The 23,168-nt window shown below is 36.4% G+C and overlaps 1 protein-coding gene across 3 annotated transcripts in view; it reads right to left on the bottom strand.

Moving 5' to 3' along the window:
* Window positions 1-23,168, bottom strand: part of DENND4A (DENN domain containing 4A) — a 128,083-nt gene that overhangs the window by 4,288 nt on the left and 100,627 nt on the right. For all 3 annotated transcript variants that reach the window (XM_066343722.1, XM_066343723.1, XM_066343724.1), the window contains 7 exons: window positions 15,343-16,445; window positions 9,863-10,052; window positions 4,716-4,810; window positions 3,261-3,436; window positions 3,022-3,168; window positions 1,786-1,984; window positions 1,296-1,550 (listed from right to left, as the gene is read on the bottom strand). In XM_066343722.1, the coding sequence (XP_066199819.1) occupies window positions 1,296-1,550; window positions 1,786-1,984; window positions 3,022-3,168; window positions 3,261-3,436; window positions 4,716-4,810; window positions 9,863-10,052; window positions 15,343-16,445 (2,165 nt within the window). The remainder of the gene's footprint in view (window positions 1-1,295; window positions 1,551-1,785; window positions 1,985-3,021; window positions 3,169-3,260; window positions 3,437-4,715; window positions 4,811-9,862; window positions 10,053-15,342; window positions 16,446-23,168) is intronic.

Below are 23,168 nucleotides of genomic sequence, written 5' to 3'. Positions count from 1 at the left end.
AGTTGTGCACCCATTGATTGCCTCTCATACGTGCCCTGACCAAGGCTCAAACCAGCAACCTCGGGGTCAAACTGGTGCCCTCAGGATCGAGCCAGTGAGGCAACCCCAGATCAAGCTGGTGACCTCAGATAGAGCTGGCAACCTTGGTGCTCTGGGATAACACTCTGTCCACTATGCCACCAGCCAGGGCTGTAAATATCTTAAAAAGACCCTTATAAATATTTTGTAGGATGTATGTATGCAAGAGAGACAGAGAAGAGAAAATGACTGGTTTGTAGGCATTTTATATGGACTGAAGGAAGATGGGCTGAATTGAGAATCTAATCTCTAAAGTAAAGTGATCTCTGCTCTAAAGTAGATTTTACAAAGTACTGAGATCAGTGAGAAAGGAAGGATGAAGGGCTAATCTCTCCCAGCTTATGACCGAGGGTACAAACAAAGATAGATCCAGCAGCCCAAGGCCCTAGCCCAGAGAATTCTGACTGAGTTAACCTTCGGTCATTCATTCATCACGTTCTGAAAATCTTTTTTTTTTAAATTTTTAAAAGATTTTCTTTATTCATTTGAGAGAGGAGAGAGAAAAAGAGACAGAGAGAGACACACACAAGGGGGAGGAGCAGGAAGCATCAACTCCCATATGTGCCTTGACCAGGCAAGCCCAGGGCTTTGAACTGGCAACCTCAGTGTTCCAGGTCGAGGCTTTATGCACTGCGCCACCACACGTCAGGCTTACTGAAAATCTAAAGCTTGTGCACAATCAGAGCCTTAAAGTGCAAGAAAGGAGAAGACAAAGCTTCTGAACTTAGAGACTGCAATTTAGTGGTGGTGATGACATATGAAAAAATAAAAAACTCCTTTATAGAACAACATATCAAAAATACAAATGAATATATAACAAACTGATTACCTAAATGTTAAGCAAAAATTCAGAATAAAGGAATGAAAAGAATGGTAGCACATGATTGTAATATAAATTAGAGACATTCTCTTAAAAAACTGTTAGGCCTGTTTTTGAAGGAGGTACGAGACATGAGTGGGCCAACTTACAAACTTTTCTCTTAGGAGTCATTTACAGTTTATGCTTGAGGCCAAAACAAAAATGCAGGCCCATTTTGTATAAATTTACAAGGAGGCTAAAAAAAATGACTTAAGACTGTAAGAAGAAAAATTATTTGTAAATACAATTAGAATGATATGATTAAGATGGTTATTAAAATAGCATCAACATTAATTTTTTGTCATTAGGAATAGGCAAACATTACAATGCTGACAATACTTAATTTTTACTCTCATACCTTTGAATACTTGTTACAATGCTCAGAAGAAAGAATCAACCCGGGTAAGTTACTGGGTAAGTTGAGACGTCTAAAATACCACACTAGGTTCCAAAAAACAATTGGATGATGGTCCACAAAGTCTGCCACTGTTATTGCATGATCGCCTTCATTTTCCAATAAGCTTTCAAGTTCTTTCCACACCACTAAAGGACTAAGATATGGGACAGTGATAGGATCTGGACTTGGGAGGTGCCATTCTAATCCTAAAGAATCCTGTTGAATAAAGAAAAACCATAAATGACAAATACAAGACTGCTGAGACTAAGTCATTAAAAAAAACTCCTGTCAATGATTTTTATGTAAGTAGAAAGACACTGTGCTTGTATCATGGGACAAGAGACTCTTCTTGATAATAATAAAATTAAAGCTAATAAGGCTGTTTAGGACAAGGTGAACAAAATCATGTAAATCAACAACGTTCAAATTTTTATAAACACCAAATACATACTGTAGGTCCTTGTAAAGTAGTTGGCAGGCTGCCGGTAGGAATGAGCTTCTGCCCTCCGGGGTCTTCCTTATCCAGGGAACCGTAAGTACTGACACTCCTGGCCATTGGGAATATTGGACACTTCGATATAGCTGTTTTTGACCGATCAGCAGGGATCTGAATACTTCGAGTGTATGTGTTTTCCAGGAGTTTAGATTTGCTTGGGCAATGAAAAAAACAAAAAGCGTATCATTGTCTAGATTTACTTTATTTCATCTTGAAAGACCATATTCTTCTCTTTAGCACCAGAGCTGGACAGGGCAGAGTAAATTCAAGGAGCTCAGGCTAAGGCTGGGCAAGAGCATATACTTTTAAGTAGTCTAGTCATGTTAAATTTCCTTTTTATCCAGTGAACTTTAAATATTCAAGAGTCATTCAATTATTCAAAACATTTCACAGACAATTTTTATATAGCAGGCAACACAGTGAGTCCAGAGGACACAAAGCAGAGAAAATGGGCATATTCCTTCAGCTAGTGGGGAGATTCCTATCTATTCACAAGATAGTGGCAGTCCAAGAAAAGGCTACAACAGACCTGTCATGAAAAATAATGCACACACAGATTTGTGATTTTGCTGCCTACGCATTTAGGATTAAAACAGGTCATGTTAGCCTGCTAGTACTATGTGGGCATTTTCTTTTGCACACACAGTTACCAATATATCTTCATCTGCCCAGGTATCTATGATATATTTGGCACTTCTCCAAAATGAAGTTGATTTATGCATTTGTTTTAAGCTTAGATTTACTTATATTAGGCTTACTGTGTAAGTCTTAGTTTAATCAGTTCCTTTAACATAAACCTCCAAATGTTTTCTTAGATTATTCAATATTCCTAAGTAGACAATTAAATATTCTAATAGCACTAACTTAATGTTTGGAGAGACAGAGACAAGAGAAAGGTAATTCATTATAATCTTCAAGTGTTCTACAAAATGTCTACCTTTAAAATACTAGTAAATATGGTACTATATGAATTATATAGCTTACACCCTAGGAATTCATAGAGCATAAACTATAATGGTTTAAACATTTAGGGTATTAAATAATTTTAATATTATTTTATTTAGATGTAAGAATTTAAGATTATGAATCTATTATACATAGAAATCTAAACCTTAAAATGGTCAGCTAACTTTTGTCATGATCAAAAACATGTATAATTGTTAAAATATCATTTCACATAATCATACTCACCTATTTAAATCAAAATTCCCTTGAACAGAGATAACAGATGTGTCAAGACCAGAGGCTGACGTCGAGATACAAGACTGCCTTGTCTGACTTGAAAAGGAGGATGGAAAACGTATATTTTCTGTAGATGGACTTGACTTCAAAAAGTATCTGTAATGGGAATCAAAGGAGCTTACTGAGAAAAGAGAGATTCCAGGAAAGGCGACCCCTTAAACATGAAGGAAAAAAGCATAAATCATTACCTTCCAGGTCGTCTTAAATCTCTTATTTCAATATTCAAAAAGGGCAAGAAAAGATTGCCACAAAACGGGCATGTTGTATTGAGATTGGAATCATCTGCGGTCCAGCCAGCCATGATTTCCTCGTCGTGGACAAGACAATCACAAGTTCTACACCGAGAACAACTCGAGATGAGAACCTGTGGGAGGAAACGGCACTGTGTAGAGTAAGCTGGTTAGTGCAGATCATAAATTAAAAAGTCAGTTTGATTCATAAATCTACGGGGAAACCAGAACTCAAAAGGATTCAGAAGCTACAAACAAAACATGAACTCCATTGTGCACTATATAATATACTCATCTTTAACTATATGTTTCAACTACATCTAGTCCAAATTTTTTGCGTGAAAAGGAAACTTGCATTTAAGTGAACATTTTAATCATTATAATTACTATAAAACCTGCTATGGTTTTATTAATGGAAAAGTAAACACAAGCATTAAGTTGTTAATACCTAAAATAAGTATTTGTAATAACATAGAGATCTATGCTACTCAGAGTGTAGACAGGTCACCAAACAAGTGTTGGTCTTCACACTCTTACTGGTTTGTGATGAGGTAAGAAGTTGAGAAGACGACACAGGAACCTTTAAAGTAATTTGTCATTGCTGTAACTTCTGAGTGTGTGATCAACAAATTTACAAGAGTATCAGCCATGACATATTGGAAATTAAAAAAACAATAAACTCCTGGTCTGTCACTATACAGTTTAAGAAGTATTGTTGTATATAAATATAAATACTGTATTTACATTAACAAAATATAGAAATTTCTGAAGTCACCAGAAACTTTACAAATGGCAAGATCAGTACTCATCATTTATATTCCAGCTGCATACAAATTTATTTTCCAATTTTAAGCAAGTTAGTGTGAGATACCAATCTCACAAATGTATTTGAAAGCAATTTTTACTAAAAAATTAGGGCAAAAAATTTAAAGGTAAATACGAGTAACTTTTTCATTATAAGAAAATGAGATAGGGCAGCACATCCAGCAGATATCTACATCAATCTGATACAAAGAATGAAAAAAGCTGACACAAACGCTGAGCTGCTTCCTATACCCTCCTCAAACAAGTGTCTCGCACAGAAAAGTCAGCTGTATTTAAGATGTAAAATAAAAATTCAAAGAGAACATACACCTAACGAAGAATGACTATAAATGTTGAAAACAGAAATGCTTCTATATGTTGATAGGTCACAAAGGAAGCGTGAAACTTTGTAAACAGAGGTAACGTAGTATGACTTCAATAATCTGAAATACTAGATATTTGAAGTTTATACAGATGCGACAATACATACTGAAATTTTCAGATGCTACTTATTTAACATTTTATTACTCTATCTAAGACCATCAATACTTAAAAAACATAAATTTCAAAAAGCAGTACATAAAAATGCTCTTTTGATTAAAGTTGTACCTCCATTGCATAGTTCTGGAAGATATTTGTATTACTCGTGTTGCAGGAAGATGCCACCTCTGATTTCCCAGGTAAGGCAAATTTTGACAGGGATCCTATTTATTATTAAAAAACAAAGCATAAAACCATTAAAATTGATGAGAAAATGATATGAGAGTCTTTCACTTTCGTAAATTCTCTGATAAAATGTCAAACTGTTCTATTAAAAATATTAAAGGTAATTTAAGAAAAAATAAACAATGAAAAAATATTTTCAATGCATGCACTGTTTTCAATGCACGTTCTAATTCTTCTGATTCCCATATGCTAGGTGTGTTCATCCACCACTCACTTGCTTATTAAGCACTTCGTGTATACAGACCAGAATGCATTCAAGTTGTTAGCAATTGCTATTTTGCTGTTTGTGTTTTCCATGTTAAAAATACTAGAAAAGCTTTAGTTCCAAGGTCTCTAAAGAATAAAATAGCTAATCTTATTTCAAATAATGAAAGGATCTTTTAAGATTTGGCGCAGTAATCTTGCTCTTAAACACTAGGAAACAGTTTCCAAATTTATTCGTAAGAGCAAGGGGATATTAGGAGGTATTAAAACAACAAAAAGTAAGAGAATTTCTGGGGTCAAATCAATTCTTGACAGTGACTATATCTTGTTAATAAAACTGGAGGTAATCTATACCTTTTCTATACATTTTTTCCCAGTAGTCACTAAATTTCTGAATAAGCACTGGTATTTTAACAGATAGAAAATAATATAATGCTATAAACTACTCGTTCACAAGAATAGAGAGGAGAGGAAAACATGTTAAACACCACCATGGGGATGCAACCAGTATAATCCAGACTAATACCCTTACTGCTTCAGCAAATAAATAACAAGGGGAAACAAAGCTGGCTCCAGAGCCACACGGGCCCTAGGCCTGCCCCACAGGAAGCCTTTAGAATCTGGTGTGAACCCCAGTTCTTGCCGGGATGGCTCCCTAGTCACCTTCTGTAATCCTTCTCTGGCAAAGCTAGTTTCGAGTTGCTTTCTAATACCTCGGTTTGCCTTGACTAATTCAATCAGTTATGTGGGTACCTCTGTATCTAATTAACCGTCAACAAAGCTTTCTAATACCTCGGTTTGCCTTGACTAATTCAATCAGTTATGTGGGTACCTCTGTATCTAATTAACCGTCAACAAAGAATAAATACTCACTTTAACAAATATGAATCCGGTTGTGAGCTAAATTTTATTTGCTTAGCATACCAAACTGTTCTTGTATATTAAAAAAATAAAAAAGGAGGGTGGGAGCTAATCACCGCATTTCTTCATGAATATATGACAAAGGGGGACAAAGGGAACAAAGATAAAAGGGAGTTAATAGACGTATCAACCAAATGCAATAAGTAGACCTTGATCCCAATTCGAACAAATCATCCAAAAAAGGCCTTTATGACATAATTGTGAAAATTTAACTAAATAAATATTTAATATACTATATGATAATTGTCACATTAAATAATTATTATCAAATTAAATAATTATTGTCACATTAAAAAACAGAATGGTAATACAATTATGTTTTTGAAAATGAATGTGTCACAAAAGATATATACTCTATGAGTTCACAAAGTATTTAAAAATGGCCATGCTAACATACTATGTTATTAGAAGATAACGTTAGGCCCTGGCTATGTGACTCAGTGGATAAGGTGTTATCCCAGCATGCCAGAGGTCGTGGGTTCGGCCCTCTGTCAGAGTACATACAAGAAGCAATCAATGAATACACAACTAATGGTTTAACTAAGTGAAACGAGTTGATGCTTCTCCCTCTCCTTTCTTCTCTTCCTCTCAAATCAATGGAAAATTTAAGGAAAAATAAAAGGTCATGTTTATCCATGAAGGGAGTGACAAGATCTGGGCAGGAGAGGAGCTTTCTGGATGCTGTTAATGTTCTATTTCTTGATCTGAGTGCTGGTTACTCAGGTGTCCTCAACTTGTGAAAGGTATTTACAAACATGAAAGTGTACACATTGTATGTGTAACATATAATAAGATAAAAATAAATTAAATAACTTTAATAATTTAAAAATATATGTCCAGGCCAGTGGCTCAATAGATAGAGCATCAGCCCAGCTTATGGACATCCCAGGTTCAATTTCTGGTCAGGGCACACAAGAGAAGCAACCATCTGCTTCTTCCCCCTTCCAGCTCCTCCTTTCCCATGTCGCCTCCCACAGACAGTGGCTCAACAGGTTCGAGCGTGGTCCTGGGCAGTAAGGATAGCTCTGTTGGAGCACATCATCCTCAGGTGCAAAAACAGCTCGACTGATTTGAGCATTGGCCCCAGACAGTGTTGCCGGGTGGATCCTGGTCAAGGCGCATACAGAAATTTGCTTATTATCTCCCCTCCTCTCAGCTTTTTTTAAAAAAAATAAAAAAATATAATATCTAAGTCTTTATATTTTAGAGCTACATATTGAAGTATTTATAAATAAAATTATATGTTCTCTGAGATTTACTTTAGTGGGGAAGAAAAAATTGTTGGCAGCAGAGGGGAGATAAAAAAATAAAACAAGATTTGTCATTTGTAGATAACTGCTGAAGCTGAATGAAGTGTACATTGAGGAGCAGGGGTTATTGTACTATTCCTGCTGCTTTTGTGGATGTTTGAAAATTTCCATAATAAAAGCTTTTTAAAATAGCAAAGGTACAAATAAAACAAATTATTATATTCATTCATTCCTCACATCATATGCCAAGATAAATTTCAAATGTATTGAGTATCTAAATCAGAGGTCAAATCTACTTTTGTATAGCCACAAGCTAAGAATGACTTTTATTTTATATTTTTGGCACGTGCACATGTGAGAGAGACAGAAAGACAGACAGAGACCGACAGAAAGGGAGAGAAATGAGAAGTATTAACTTTTAGTTGTGGCACTTTAGTTGTTCACTGATTACTTTCTCATATGTGCCTTGACCAGGGGACTCCAGCTGAGCCAGTGATCCCTTCCTCAAGCCATCAACCTTGGGCTCAAGCCAGTGACCTTGGGCTTCAAGCGAGCAACCTTTGGACTCAAACCGGCAACCACAGGATCATGTCTATGGTCCCATGCTCAAGCCAGTGACCCTGCACTCAAGTTGGTGAGTCTGTGCTCAACCTGGTGACCTTGGGGTTTTGAACCTGGATCCTCAGCATCCCAGGTCAATGCTCTATACACTGTGCCATCATCACCTGGTCAGGCGGCTTTTATATTTTAAAGCAGTGGTCCCCAATCCCGGGGCCGTGGGCCCGTACCGGTATGCAGAGAAAGAATAAATAACTTACATAATTTTCGTTTTATTTATATTTAAGTCTGAACAATGTTTTATTTTTTAAAAATTACCAGATTCCCTCTGTTACATCCATCTAAGACTCATTCTTGATGCTTGTCTCAGTCATGTGATACATTTATCCGTCCCACCCTAAAGGCCGGTCCGTGAAAATATTTTCTGACATTAAACCAGTCCGTGGCCCAAAAAAGGTTGGGGACCACTGTTTTAAAGCATTGTTAAAGGCCCTGGCCAGTTGGCTCAGTGGTAGAGCGTCAGCCTGGCGTGCAGAAGTCCCAGGTTCGATTCCCGGCCAGGGCACACAGGAGAAGCGCCCATCTGCTTTTCCACCCCTCCCCCTCTCCTTCCTCTCTATCTCTCTCTTCCCTTCCGGCAGCCAAGGCTCCACTGGAGCAAAAGATGGCCCGGGCGCTGGGGATGGCTCTTTGGCCTCTGCTCCAGGCACTAGAGTGGCTCTGGTCACGACAGAGCGACGCCCCGGATGGGCAGAGCATCGCCCTCTGGTGGGCGTGCTGGGTGGATCCCGGTCGGGCGCATGTGGGAGTCTGTCTGACTGCCTCCTCATTTCCAGCTTCAGAAAAATACAAAAAAAAAAAAAAAAAGCATTGTTAAAAAAAAAAAGGACAAAAGATGTGATTAAAAAAAAAAAGATGTATGGTGACCCAGAAAACCTAAAACATTTATAATACGGAGGTCCTTTACAGAAAAATTTGCTGACCACAGAAAATATTACAAAGGAAACCGAAGTATCAGAAGAAAACACTGGTGAACCCAGGGAAGGGCAAATCTTTTCTAATGACTCAAAATCCAGAAGCAAGAGAGGAAAAGACTGATAAATTTGATGACATAAAATTAACAACTTATATGTGACAAACCCCCCCACAAAACTTGATAAACTTAAAAAAACTATCTGCCACTTACATAAAAGCAAAGAATTAATTCCTTGACATAAAAAGAGCTACTAAAACTTTTTTAAAAAAAGGACCAACAAATGAAATGTAAGCAAAGGATAGTCCACAGAAAAAGAAATACAAATAGTCCTTAAACATATAAACAGATCCTCATCTTAGTGTATAAAAGAAGTACTATAAATGAAAACTAAACTAAAATACATTCCTCACCAATCAGATGGCAAAACCCCAAAAGTCTGTCAACGTATTTTCCTGACAAGGCTGTGAGGAAATAGGTACTCTTATATTTCCACTGCCAGCAGGAATGCAAAATAGCGTAGCCCTGAGAAAGGGAACTTGGCAATACCACTTCAAGGAAGAATTCTAAAGTATCTTTCAAAGTACCCTGGCAAAAATATAACATGACATATGTGCATCATAGTATTATTCATAATAGTCAAAGCCTGGAAACTTAATGTCCATTGACAAAGAAGTGTTAAAGTATGATACACTGACACATGATGAATTATGTAACCTAAAAATGAATGAGGGACAATGTCATGTGATATTTAATGATCTACTGTTAAGTAAAAAACACAAGGAATGGGAAGGTATTTCTAGTATATTACCTTTTGAATTAATAAGACAGAGGGAGGTAATAAGAATACATACACGTGAACATGTGTGTCTGTTAATTTTTAAAAAGCAATAATGGGAGAATAAACCAAAATGAATAAAAATGGTTGGTTACTTCTAGGGGCAGGGAGAAAACTAAATGAAGGGGTGGGGACAGAAACTAGATTTCTCTGAAAGGGCCTTGCTTGGTTTTCTATTGTTTTGATTTTGAAGCCACGCAAATCTTTTACAAAAATAAAACATAAAGAAAAATAAAGTGAAGGTACAACCTCTGAAATGAAGTGTGACAGAAGTGTTTGAACAAACCTTCTAGGGTGGCAGAACTTCCTAGGCTTGTTCTGCTGAAATCAGTCCCCCTAGTCCCTGGGGTGGCACTGCACTCTTGGGATAAAGTGGCTCCTTCCGACTCTGGGCAGATATCTTCATCTGTTAAAGAGGCAGATTCAGAATCCTGGGCTCCCACTGAAGAAAGACTGGTACGATCAGAACTTTGATCCTAAGGACATAATTATAAGCTTACTTTCATATTTAGAGTTTATTATTTAAAAAGTTACTTCTAAGGCAGAGGAAGTACTTAATTACTCAGATGATCAGTTTTAACTTCTAGAGAAAAACAAGCAATTTTTTAAGGGCATACTAATTTGGACCAAGATGTGCTATAGATAATTTTTTAAGAATATTTTTTAGTTAGATCAAAGTAAATATCTGTTAATAAGATAACTTTGCTGAGTTTAAATCTCTATTTAATGTTAATTTTCCTATAATCGATCTCCTGTGTGTGCCTTGACTGGGGATCGAACTGGCAACCTCTGCACTTTGGGCCAATGCTCTAACCAATTGAGCTATCCAGCCAGGAAAGGAAGAAAAAAATCTTAATATCTATAATTCTACTGTCCATATAATACAACTTATTTTTTTCTAGTCATGTGTGTTACTGAGTTGTTATTTTAAAGATTATTTGAAAATTTTTATTGGCTTTATGGCTATATTTCATTGTATTTTTTAAGTGGGTTTTCCAGGGATTACAAGCTACTTACCTAATTATTTTCAGTCTATTTAGGGTTAGTATTGTATCACTTCAAATATAATAACATAACTACAAGGTGGGGCAAAAGTAGGTTTACAGTTGTTCATATGGAAAATAATACAATAATTAATAAATAATACAGAAATAAACTGTCTCATGTACTCACAATTGTAAACCTACTTTTTCCCCCCACCATATAATAAATGTCAGTAGAGTGAGTCCCTTTACCACTATAAAACATCTACATATAGAAAATCCCATGAGATAATGTTACAATTTTTGTTTTATAAAATTGCAGGTATTTTAAGAAATTTAAGAGGTAAAAAAGTAGTTTTTTATATTAAACAGCTATTTACCACCTGTTTGCTCCTCCTTCATTCTTTATGGTATCATTTTTTTTTCAGCCTGAAGAACTTTCTTTAGCACATCTGGCCAATATTCTTCCCCTTTATCTAAAAATGTTTTTATTTCACCTTTACCCCTGAAGGACATTTCCACCAGGTGATTCTAGGTTGTTGATATGTCTTTTCTTTCAACACATTAAAGATGTTGTTCCACTATATTCTTACCTCCATAGCTGATGAAAAATGCACATTCATTCAAATCATTATTCCTCTGTAGATAATGTGTCATTTTTCTTTAACTGCTTTTAAGATTTTTTAAAATTCTTGTTTTCTTTTTTCAGCAGTCATTTTCTTATTAGTAGATGCATTATCTTTGGTTTTTAGTAGTTTGCTTATGTGTGTGTAGGTATGGATTCTTTGAGTTTATTTTGTCTATAGTTTACAGAGTCTCTTGTATCTATTTGTAAATCTAAATCTTTTATCAAATTTAGTAACCCCCAAATCTCTGAGTTTCTGTTTATTTTCATAAAAAAATCCATCTTTCTCTGTTCTTCCAATTGGATAGTTTCTAGACTCTTTCCTCTGGCATCTCCATTCTTTTATTGAACCCATCCAGTGACTTTCAGTAAATTTTTTTAGTTATGTATTTAAAAAATGTGTTCTATTTTCTTTCTGAGAATTACTTTCATTTATTTCAAACATGTTTTTCTTTATCTCAGGGAATCTAGTTGTAATCGTTGCTTTACAGTTTCTGTCTTATAATAGTCTAGTATCAAGGCCAGCTCAGCATTATCTTTCCCTTCAGAGTTGGTCATATTTTCCTAGTATATTAAGTGTCAACTAATTTTGGATTCTTTTTAGACACTGTGAATGCTATGTTGTGTCTGAGTACTATTACAATTTCTTGGAGAATGTTGATGCTTTTGTATTAGCAGGCAGTCGATTCAGTTATTTCAGATTATAATTTGTACTTCAATTTTTTGAGACTTGTATGGGCCATACATAGAATTAGGAAACCCCTTCTTTCAGATTTCCCTCAAATGTTCCAACCCACAGAAATCCCCTTCCCTGGTTCCTCTGTCCAGGAAATATGGGTTTTCTCTTAAAGTTTTAGCTTCCAGAGTTGCCATGCCACATTGTGACAGGGACCTTCTTTTGAGGCAAATATGAATGAGAAAAGAAAATGGGAAATTCCTATCTGTGTGAGTCCCTCCTCACAATCTGCTTTTATTTTTCAGAATCGTAACAGTTGTTTTTGCATTTTGTCTAAAGTTCTTGAAGTAATCAATGCGAGGGATGGGCTTTAGTGACCTTAAGTTACCACAGTGGAACTGGAAATCTCACCTTAATTTTTAAAGAATATTTTTGCTGGGTATAGAAAAATAGGTTGGCAATCATTTTCTTTCAGCACTCTAAAGGTCAGTGTATTTTGATATCATAGTTTCTGTTCAAAAGTTAACCATCAGTTTCTTATTACTGCACTTTTGAAGGTAATATGTCTTTTTTATCTTACTCTTTCTAAGATTTCTCTTTGTATTTCATTTTTATCTATTTAACATTATATGACTATGGTTTTCTTTGTTTTTCTTCTGCTTGAGATTTGTAGATATTTTAAATATGTGAGTTGATATCTTTGGTTAATATTTTTTGAAAAATTCTTGGCAATTAGCTTTTTTTTTTTTGACAGAGATAGAGTCAGAGAGAGGGACAGATAGGGACAGACAGGCAGGAAGGGAGAGAGATGAAAAGCATCAATTCTTCGTTGCAGCTCCTTAGTTGTTCACTGATTGCTTTCTCATATGTGCCTTGACTCGGGGGCTCCAGCAGAGTGAGTTATCTCTTGCTCAAGCCAGCGACCTTAGGCTCAAGGCAGCAACCCTGGGCTTCAAGCCAGTGACCTTTGGGCTCAAGCCAGTGACCATAGGATCATGTCTATGATCCCACGCTCAAGCCAGCGACCTCGCAATCAAGCTGGTAAGACCACGCTCAAGCCAGTGACCTTGGGGTTTCGAACATGGGTCCTCCATGTCCCAGTCCAATGCTCTATCCACTGCGCCACTGCTTGGTCAGGTAGCAATTAGCTTTTTAAATGTTCCTTCTATCCCATTCTTTCCTCTTATTCTGGAACTCAAATGCATCAATGTTAGGCACTTTCACTAAAACCCACATTCATTTGTGTATTTTTCAATTTTTTTCCCTGCCTTTGCTTCAGTATGGATATTTTTTTACCAACTTCTCATCTGGTTTACTAGCCTTTCTTTTCTCTGTGTTTTGTCTGCTATTAAAACCAATGACTACATTCTCAAATTTTGTATCGTTTTCAATTCTAGAATTTATACTTGATTCTTTTTTTTTTTTTTTTTTTTTTTACAGAGACAGAGAGTCAGAGAGAGGGATAGATAGGGACAGAGAGGAACGGAGAGAGATGAAAAGCATCAATCATCAGTTTTTCATTGCAACACCTTAGTTGTTCAATTGATTGCTTTCTCATATGTGCCTCGACCGCGGGCCTTCAGCAGACTGAGTAACCCCTTGCTGGAGCCAGCGACCTTGGGTCCAAGCTGGTGAGCTCTGCTCAAACCAGATGAGCCCATGCTCAAGCTGGCGACCTTGGGGTCTCAAACCTGGGTCCTCCGCATCCCAGTCTGACGCTCAATCCACTGCGCCACTGCCTGGTCAGGCTACTTGATTCTTTTTTTTTTTTTTTTTTAATTTTTATTTATTCATTTTAGAGAGGAGAGAGAGAGAGAGAGAGAGAGAGAGAGAGAGAGAGAGAGAGAGGAGAGAGAGACAGGGGGGAGGAGCTGGAAGCATCAACTCCCATATGTGCCTTGACCAGGAAAGCCCAGGGTTTCGAACCAGCGACCTCAGCATTTCCAGGTTGACGCTTTATCCACTGTGCCACCACAGGTCAGGCTACTTGATTCTTTTTAATAAATAATTATCTGATGAAATTTTCCATCATTGTAGCTATTTTGTTTTTACCTTTTCCCTTATTTTTTTGAACATAATTATTTCAAAATCCCTTGCTTGCTAATTCAAATATTTGGATGTCCTAAGGGTCTGTTTCTACCATCTGTTTGTCTTTTGTTTTCTAGTTATGGTCCTGTCTCTTGGTATAATTATTTTTTAATTGAATGAAAGACTATAAAAAATTACATGAACCCAGATGATACTGTATTCCTCCAGAAAGGGTACACTATTTCCTCTTTTAGATAAGGGTGAGTTATTTTAATCTAACCACAGACTGAGCTGAGTCAAGTCCAGGTTTCAGTTTTGGTCAGGCTCAGTCTATCTCCAGTTTGCCAATATTCCTAAGGCATAGCTCTGCAGGACTTCCAATTAAGGGCCTAGTGTGTTTACCACCACCACCATCCCGTTGACTAGCAGCTATTATATCTAGCTATTATATCCCTAGTACCATACAACTTCTGAGATCTCTTGTCTGTTACAAACTTTCCACTTACCTTTTTTAGCCTCCTGTCTCACGCAGTTTCAGTATTTGAAAAATATCTTGAAGGAAAATAATGTGTATTTTAAGATCCTCAAGTCTCCAATTTTGTCTCTCCATTTCTATAAGACCCCCAAAGCTCTGCTGGCCTCCCTCCCCTCTCCACAGCCCTCTGGTAAGGCAAAGGCTGGATTTGCAACCTCTTGCTCTGTGCTCAACACAAGCAAAAGCCCTCAGGGAAAAGTGTAGCTGTAGAACTTCAGCTCGCCTCCACAATTCTCCTCTCTCTAGAATCTTGCCCCTCTAATTTCTAGTTGCTTTAACTTTAAATAGCTACTTTCTTTTTCTTTTAAAAAAATTTTATTTAGAAAGTTAAATTTAATGGTGTGACATTGATCAATAAGAGTACATAGGTTCCAGGTAAACATCTCTACATCTGAACTGTTGATTGTGTTGTACGCCCATCATCTAAAGTCAAATCATTTTTTGTCACTGTATATTTGTCCTTTTTTACTCTCCTCAGCTACTTTCTATATTTTATCTAGCTTTTTGTTCTTAGGAGGTATTTAGGTTCATCACGAGCTGCTCCATCCTAACCAGGAGGAGAAATCCTATGTCTGGCTGCTAATTTTTGAAGGCATGCTGGACATTGTGTCTGAAAATAAATCTGCATTTGAAGGAGATGAAGTATTTTCATATAATGCTATATTTTATTCTAGCCACAAATCACTTTCTTTCAAAACTGAACTATAAACATAACCTTAGTAACTTTAGTTTCCTTTTGAAGTTTTTATTCAAATTCAAAGTTCAAATTCTGATACTTAAGAAACCTTACACATCCCATGAATCTTTTTGTAAAGCTGTATTTAAAGAGAATGTAAAAAAACAGACATCTTGGCAAGTAAGGGACTTGAGGTGGTGAAGGAGGATAAAAGGAAAAGTAGAAAATACTAACCAAACTTACCTTAGATGATGTGGTATACATGGTGAGTCTTGAATACCATTTGCTAGCTCTCTCTGCAACCCCTTTTCCAGCAGTGAACATACTGTTCCTTAGAACATCTAGTTTAGGTACCAGTAGTGTATCTAAATTAAATGAAGGTGAGGAATGGGTCACTGCATCTCGGGATTCTTCCCTAAATGGGCAAGAAGGTGAGAAGGCTGGAGAAGACCAGAGTCTATCCCTTGGTCTGTCTTCACTCTTTGTATAACTTTTAGATTTGGTAAGTTTCCCTGGCCTAGGGGAATTAGGAGGCAGGCTAGATCTTCTACATGCCTTCACCAATGTTGGACTTTTCTTATTGGTCGTTTTATCATCACATGCCCGTTGTAAATCAATGCTTGGTGTCCTACTTGTCAAAGGACTGGTCATGTTATTCATATACATCACAATTTCTTCAGCTAAATCACGCCTAGCAGATGGTGTGGAAATGCTTTTGCTGCTATCATCTTCATCTTCTTCCTCATCCTCTTTTTGCTGCTGTTCAGTCTCAGCAACCAAAAGAGAGAGGGGATCAAATCCTGTTGCAACATCAGTTTTTTCAAAAGGTTTTACTGAAAAGCTGCTGTTCAGACGTTGAATCCTTTTGGAATTCTGTGTAGCAACATATCCCATTTTTGACCCATAGGTTTCATTGTCTAAGTCTTCTAAGTCAAAAATAACTGGAGAATCCACTTTATCTGTCAAACAATTAGAACCATAAAAAGGTGTGTCATCATCACTAGATTCCTTTTCTAGACTGTCTCTTTTTGATCTTAAAGATGGCCTTCCAATATCAAGACTATTGGGTCTTGCGCTTTTTGAGATAACATGTGAAAGAATTTTTGCATCAGCTCCCAATTTTTCAACCATGTCTCCAGGGTTTGCTTCTTGGTTAATTCTATTGAGCATAAGTCCCATCACTACTCCTCCACTAAGATTGTGGCTTCTGTTTCCCCAGGACATCTGCTGTTGCAAATCAGGCTCACTGTCATCTTTATGTCTTTTCCTGAAGCATCTACTTTGAATGTTTCCTGCTTCATTTGTATTCTCAAAAGATGATATTAAGAGGGGCTCAGATGTGTTTTCTGAAAAATAAGAAAAGTGTTTGTAGTTATGAAAAAGGTAATGTGCTAATAATATAAGTTGTCATACATATTTAAAATACTAGTAATAAAAATGGTAATAGCAAGCACTCATCAAGTGCCTGCAATTTGACTGATACTATACTAGGCACTTTACTTACATTATCTACCATAATTATTATTTAATTATTTTTTAAAAATTTATTCATTTTTAGAGAGAGAGAAGAGAGAGAGAGAGAGAGAGAGGAGGGGTGGAGGAGCAGGAAGCATCAACTTTCATATATGCCTTGACTAGGCAAGCCCAGGATTTTGAACTGGTGACCTCGGCATTCCATATCTACCATAATTATTACAACATCCTTATAGGCTGAGAAAAAATGACATTCAGAGAGATTAATTATCTAGCCCAAAGTTAGCCAGTCCTTAAATGACAGAAATGGGATTCAAATCCAAATTTAGCTAACTATAAAGAGCATACTCCTAGACATTAGGATGCACTGCTTTTTAAAACTTATAAATTAAAATTATATTTACTCATGGTATATTTAATAATAATAATAAATTCATGTTAATTCCACTAAATTGATTAACTAACAATGGTTATAAAACTGTGGTTGTTTTAGATGACCTTAAGAGTCTGAGTCTTCTGCCTATAATAATGAAAAATTAAACCTATTACACTAAACCAAACCAAATATAAGGCAACTGTGGTAGCTTTATCTATAAATAAAAATTATTTATTTTAAAATAATTTTTAAAAACTTCAAATCCTTATGACTATAGATGTGAATAAAGAAATTTACCTTTGCTTTATATATTGATTGCAAATTTATACCAAATGTAAATGGCCACTTTCTATTCAGAAACATCATTCATTGCTTCTTACCAAATTACTTAGGTACCAATACTGAAAGTACAACTCCAGATTTCTGATCACTTTAATTGTCCTCACTTATGTGAGAGTCTTCTAAATCCTGAGACTAGGTATGGTATTGTCAACAATTCTTTCTTTTTTTCTTTTTTAAATTTTTCCATTGATTTGAGAGAGAGAGGAAGGGAGGGGGAGGGAAGGGGAAGGAAGGGAGGGAGGGAAAAAGGGGGGAGGAAGGAGGAAGAAGGGGGAGGGAGGGGAAGGATGAGGGGTAGGGAGTGAGTGAGTGAGAGAGAGAGAAGTATCAACTTATTTCACTTAGTTGTTCCATTTAGTTGTATATTCATTGATTGCTTCTTGTACATGTCCTGACAGGGGATTGAACCTGCAACCTCTGGCATGCCAGGTAGACACATTATCCACTTGAACCACCTGGCCAGGGCCTCAGTTATTCTTTTTTATGTGCTTCATCCAACAGAATTAGCTCTCTACAACCAGGCAGTTATTAAAAATGTGCCTTTTTTCCTGCCAGGTGATGCATTCAGGTATCAAGGATTGGAGAGAAGAGGTAATACTAGAGACTATCAAATTCTACAAACTAAAATTGTTTAATAAGCATATACCATTAACAAGCAAAACAGTATAGCAGAGAGATAAATTTATTCTTTTTTTTTATATTGGCTTATGATTAAGAACATAAGAAACCAAGAATATACTCTCTTCTGATAATCTAGGAAACTATCTGCTTGACAGGCTACTTATCAAAGACTTGGAGGAATCTTATGACTCAAAGATAATACTGTGGGATTGCAATTAAATAGATGTGCAAGGCTTCCCTTGCAAAGTCAGAACTATCCTATGGTCTGAAGACCAATACAGCTGCTGGTTTTCAAATTATACCAGGTACTGACAAACTACACCTCTGAGCCAAATGTAGCCTGTGAACTGTTTCAAATAGTTTTTACATTTAAAAAGGGTTGTAAAACTCACACACACAAAGAATAGGTGATGAGACTATGTTGTGGTTTGCAATGCCTAAAATATTTACTATCTGACCATTTACAGAACAGCTTATGATTCTAAGTTTACATATGTGCTAAATTCCATGTTTTATATAAACTGCTCTGGATCTGCATGCCTCTAACACAGAGGCTGCAAACTCTTTAACCTCCTCGAGCCAGGTGGCTCTACGATATAATTCTGGACAGTGATATTAAAATAGTAGTTTTTGAGGGTTTCTGGAAAAAACTTCCTGGTAAAAAGGGGATAAATGTGGTTAGTGGCCCCCTTCCTCATTCTTTCTGCTTTGAACAGATATGTGATGTCTAAAGTTGCCAGTCGCTATATATCATCATGGTTAGGTCCAGAGAACTGATGACAAAGTTCTTGAACCAACACCTTGAGCAATTGTTCACCTTTGAATGTTTTGAGAAAAACATGCTTGACTGTTAAGCCACTGTTAGCCATATTCTCTGAGGCTTAAAGCTGAAAGAATTCCTAGCTTATATACTAGCCCCTTTTCAGATCTTTGCTCATGCTGTATTCCCTCCCACACACAGTCTTTCACCTACTGCTTCGCGCTGCTTGGGAGCTTCCCTCATTCCTCCCTGTCCTCATCTGTCTCCTACTCATACTTCAGGGTCTAAGCTCAAAAACCATATTCTCAAGGAACCTTTCCTGACCAATGCTGCCCCAAACCTAGGATGTGTTTCTCTATTCTATGTTCTTGTGGCAATTTATAGCACTTTTTAAAAAAATTAATTTTAATGGGGTGACATTGATAAATCAGGGTACATATGTTCAGAGAAAACATCTCTAGGTTATTTTGACATTTGATTATGCTGCATTCCCATCACCCAAAGTCCAATTGTCTTCTGTCACCTTCTAACTGGCTTTCTTTGTGCCCCTCCCCTCGCCCAACCCCCTCCCTCTCCTCCCCCACACCCCGTAACCCTCAAACTCTTGTCCATGTCTCTTGAGTCTCATTTTTCTGTCCCATCTATGTATGGAATCATATAGTTCTTAGTTTTTTCTGATTTACTTATTTTGCTCAGTATAATGTTATCAAGGTCCATCCATGTTGTTGTAAATGATCCGATGTCATCATTTCTTATGACTGAGTAGTATTCCATAGTATATATGTATCAAAGCTTTTTAATCCACTCGTCCACTGACAGACACTTGGGCTGTTTCCAGATCTTTGCTATTGTGAACAATGCTGCCATAAACATGGAGGTGCATTTCTTCTTTTCAAACAGTGCTATGGTGTTCTTGGGGTATATTCCTAAAAGTGGTATAGCTGGGTCAAAAGGCAGTTCGATTTTTAATTTCTTGAGGAATCTTCATACTGTTTTCCACAGTGGCTGCACCAGTCTGCATTCCCACCAGCAGTGCAGGAGGGTTCCCTTTTCTCCAAATCCTCGCCAGCACTTATTCTGTGTTGTTTTGTTGATGAGCGCCATTCTGACTGGTGTGAGGTGATATCTCATTGTGGTTTTAATTCGCATTTCTCTAATGATTAGTGATGTCGAGCATTTTTTCATCTGCCTATTGGCTATCTGTATGTCCTCTTTGGAGAAGTGTCTATTCATTTCTTTTGCCCATTTTTTGATTGGATTGTTTGTCTTCCTGGTATTGAGTTTTACAAGTTCTTTATATATTTTGGTTATTAACCCCTTATCAGATGTATTGTCAAATATGTTCTCCCATTGTGTAGTTTGTCTTTTTATTCTGTTCTTACTGTTTTTTGCTGTGCAGAAGCTTTTTAGTTTGATATAGTCCCATCTGTTTATCCTGTCTTTTATTTCACTTGCCCATGAGAGATGGCAGAGAGCTTATTGCCTATGTTTTCTTCCAAGATGCTTATGGTTTCATGGCTTACATTTAAGTCTTTTACCCATTTTGAGTTTATTTTTGTGAATGGTGTAAGCTGGTGGTCTAGTTTCATTTTTTGCAGGTAGCTGTCCAATTTTCCCAACACCATTTATTAAAGAGGCTGTCTTTACTCCATTGTATGCTCTTACCTCCTTTGTCAAATATCAGTTGTTCATAGAGCTGTGGGTTTATTTCTGGGTTCTCTGTTCTGTTCCATTGATCTATATGCCTGTTCTTATGCCAGTACAGGCTGTTTTGAGTACAATGGCTTTGTAGTATAACTTGATATCTGGAAATGTGATATCTCTCACTTTATTCTTCCTTTTCAAGATTGCTGAGGCTATTCATGTTCTCTTTTGGTTCCATATCAAGTTTTGGAATATGTGTTCTATATCTTTGAAGTAAATCATTGGTATTTTAATCGGTATTGCATTGAATTTATAAATTGCTTTGGGTAATATAGACATTTTAATGATGTTTATTCTTCCTAACCATGAGCACAGTATATGCTTCCACTTGTTTGTATCTTCCCTGATTTCTTTTATCAATGTTTTATAATTTTCTGAGTACAAGTCTTTAATCTCCCTGGTTAAATTTATTCCTAGGTACTTTATTTTTTTGGTTGCAATGGTGAAGGGGATTGCTTCCTTAATTTCTTTTTCTGACAGTTCATTGTTAGTGTATAAAAATGCCTCTGATTTCTGAGTATTAATTTTTATATCCTGCCACCTTGCTGAATTCATTTATCAGGTCTAGTAGTTTTTTGACTGAGACTTTAGGGTTTTCTATATACAATATCATATCATCTGCACATAATGATAGTTTTACTTCTTCTTTTCCGATTTGGACGCCTTTTATTACTTCTTCTTGTCTGATTGCTGTGGCTAGGACTTCCAGGACTATGTTGAATAAGAGTGGTGAAAGAGGGCACCCCTGCCTTGTTCTTGATCTTAAGGGGATTGCTTTTAATTTTTGCCCATTGAGTATGATGTTGGCTGTGGGTTTGTCATAGATGGCCTTTATCATGTTGAGGTATGTTCCCTGTATTCTCACTTTGCTGAGAGTTTTGATCATGAATGGGTGCTGGATTTTATCAAATGCTTTTTCTGCATCTATTGAAATTATCATGTGGTTTTTCTCCTTCCTTTTGTTTATGTGATGAATCACATTGATTGATTTGCGAATATTGTACCAGCCTTGCCTCCCAAGAATAAATCCCACTTGGTAATGGTGTATGATTTTTTTCATATATTGCTAATATTTTGTTGAGGATTTTAGCATCTAAATTCATCAGGGATATTGGCCTATAATTTTATTTCTTTGTGTTGTCTTTGCCTGGTTTTGGAATTAGAATTATACTCGCTTCATAAAAGGAGCTTGGAAGTCTTCCTTCCTCTTGAAGTTTTTGAAATAGCTTGAGAAGGATAGGAGTTAGTTCTTCTTTGAATATTTGGTAGAATTCACTTGTGAAGCATCAGGCCCAGGACTTTTCTTTTTTGGGAGTTTTTTGATAACTGTTTTGATCTCATTTGTTGTAATCGGTCTGTTTAGGTTTTCTGATTCTTCCAGATTAATTTTTGGAAGATTATATGTTTCAAGGAATTTGTCCATTTCATCTAGGTTGTCTAGTTTTTTAGCGTACAGTTCTTCATAGTATTTTCTTACAATATTTTGTATTTCTGTTGTCAGTTGTTATTTCTCCACTTTCATTTCTAATTTTATTTATTTGAGTCCTCTCTTTTTTTCTTGGTGAGTCTGGCTAAGGGTTCATTGATCCTGTTTACCTTTTCAAAGAACCAGCTCCTGGTTTCATTGATCCTCTGTATTGTTTCTTTAGCCTCTATGTCATTTATTTCTGCTCTGATCTTTATTATTTCCTTCCTTCTATTAGCTCTGGGCTTTACTTGCTGTTCTTTTTCTAGTTCTTTTAGATGCAGGGTCAAGTTGTTTATTTGAGCTTTTTCTAGCTTCTTAAGGAATGCCTGTAATGCTACGAACTTCCCTCACAGGCCTGCTTTTGCTGTGTCCCATAAACTTTGAGTTGATGTTTACTCGTTATTGTTTGTTTCTAGAAATTTTTTAATTTTTTCTTTGATCTCATTGTTAACCCATTCATTATTTAATAACATGCTATTTAGTTTCCAAGTGTTTGAGTATTTTTCAGTTTTTCTGTTGTGGTTGATTTCTAGTTTCATGCCATTTGATCACAGAAAGTGCTCGATATGATTTCAATCTTCTTAAATTTGTTGAGACCGCTTTTGTGTCCTAACATGTGGTCTATCCTAGAGAATGTACCATGAGCACTTGAAAAAAATGTATATTCTGCTGCTTTAGGGTGAAAGGTTCTGAAGATATCTATTAAATCAAGTTGATCTAGTATGTTCTTTAAGTCTGCTGTTTCTTTGTTAATTTTCTTTCTTGAAGATCTATCTAGTGATGTTAGTGGGGTATTGAAATCCCCTACTATTATAGTATTGCTGTTGATCTCACCCTTTAAATCCATCAAGGTCTGCTTTATATATTTAGGTGCTCCTATATTAGGTGCGTAGATATTTATAACAGTTATATCTTCCTGTGGGATTGCTCCCTTTATCATTATGTAGTGACCTTCTTTACCCCTTATGATAGTCTTTGTTTTAAAGTCCATTTTGTCTGATATAAGTATTGCTACCCCAGCTTCTTTTTCATTTCCATTTGCGTGAAATATGTTTTTCCATCCTTTTACCTTCAGTCTATGTGCATCTTTTGTTTTAAGGTGTGTCTCTTGTAGACAGCATATGTATGGGTCCTGTTTTCTTATCCATGCAGCTACCCTATGTCTTTTTATTGGATCATTTAATCCATTTACTTTTAAGGTTATTATTGATATATAATTGTTTATTGCCATTTTATTCTTTAAAACTGTATTCCTCTTTTGCTATATTCTTTTTCTCCTTTGATCTGTTTACAACAGGCCCCTTAGCATTTCTTGCAGCCTTGGT

The sequence above is a fragment of the Saccopteryx leptura genome, chromosome 6 (assembly GCF_036850995.1).
Source record: "Saccopteryx leptura isolate mSacLep1 chromosome 6, mSacLep1_pri_phased_curated, whole genome shotgun sequence".
NCBI classification, from domain to species: domain Eukaryota; kingdom Metazoa; phylum Chordata; class Mammalia; order Chiroptera; family Emballonuridae; genus Saccopteryx; species Saccopteryx leptura.
The sequence above is the reverse complement of the archived record's forward strand: the minus strand, read 5'-3'. Positions and strand labels throughout refer to the sequence as shown.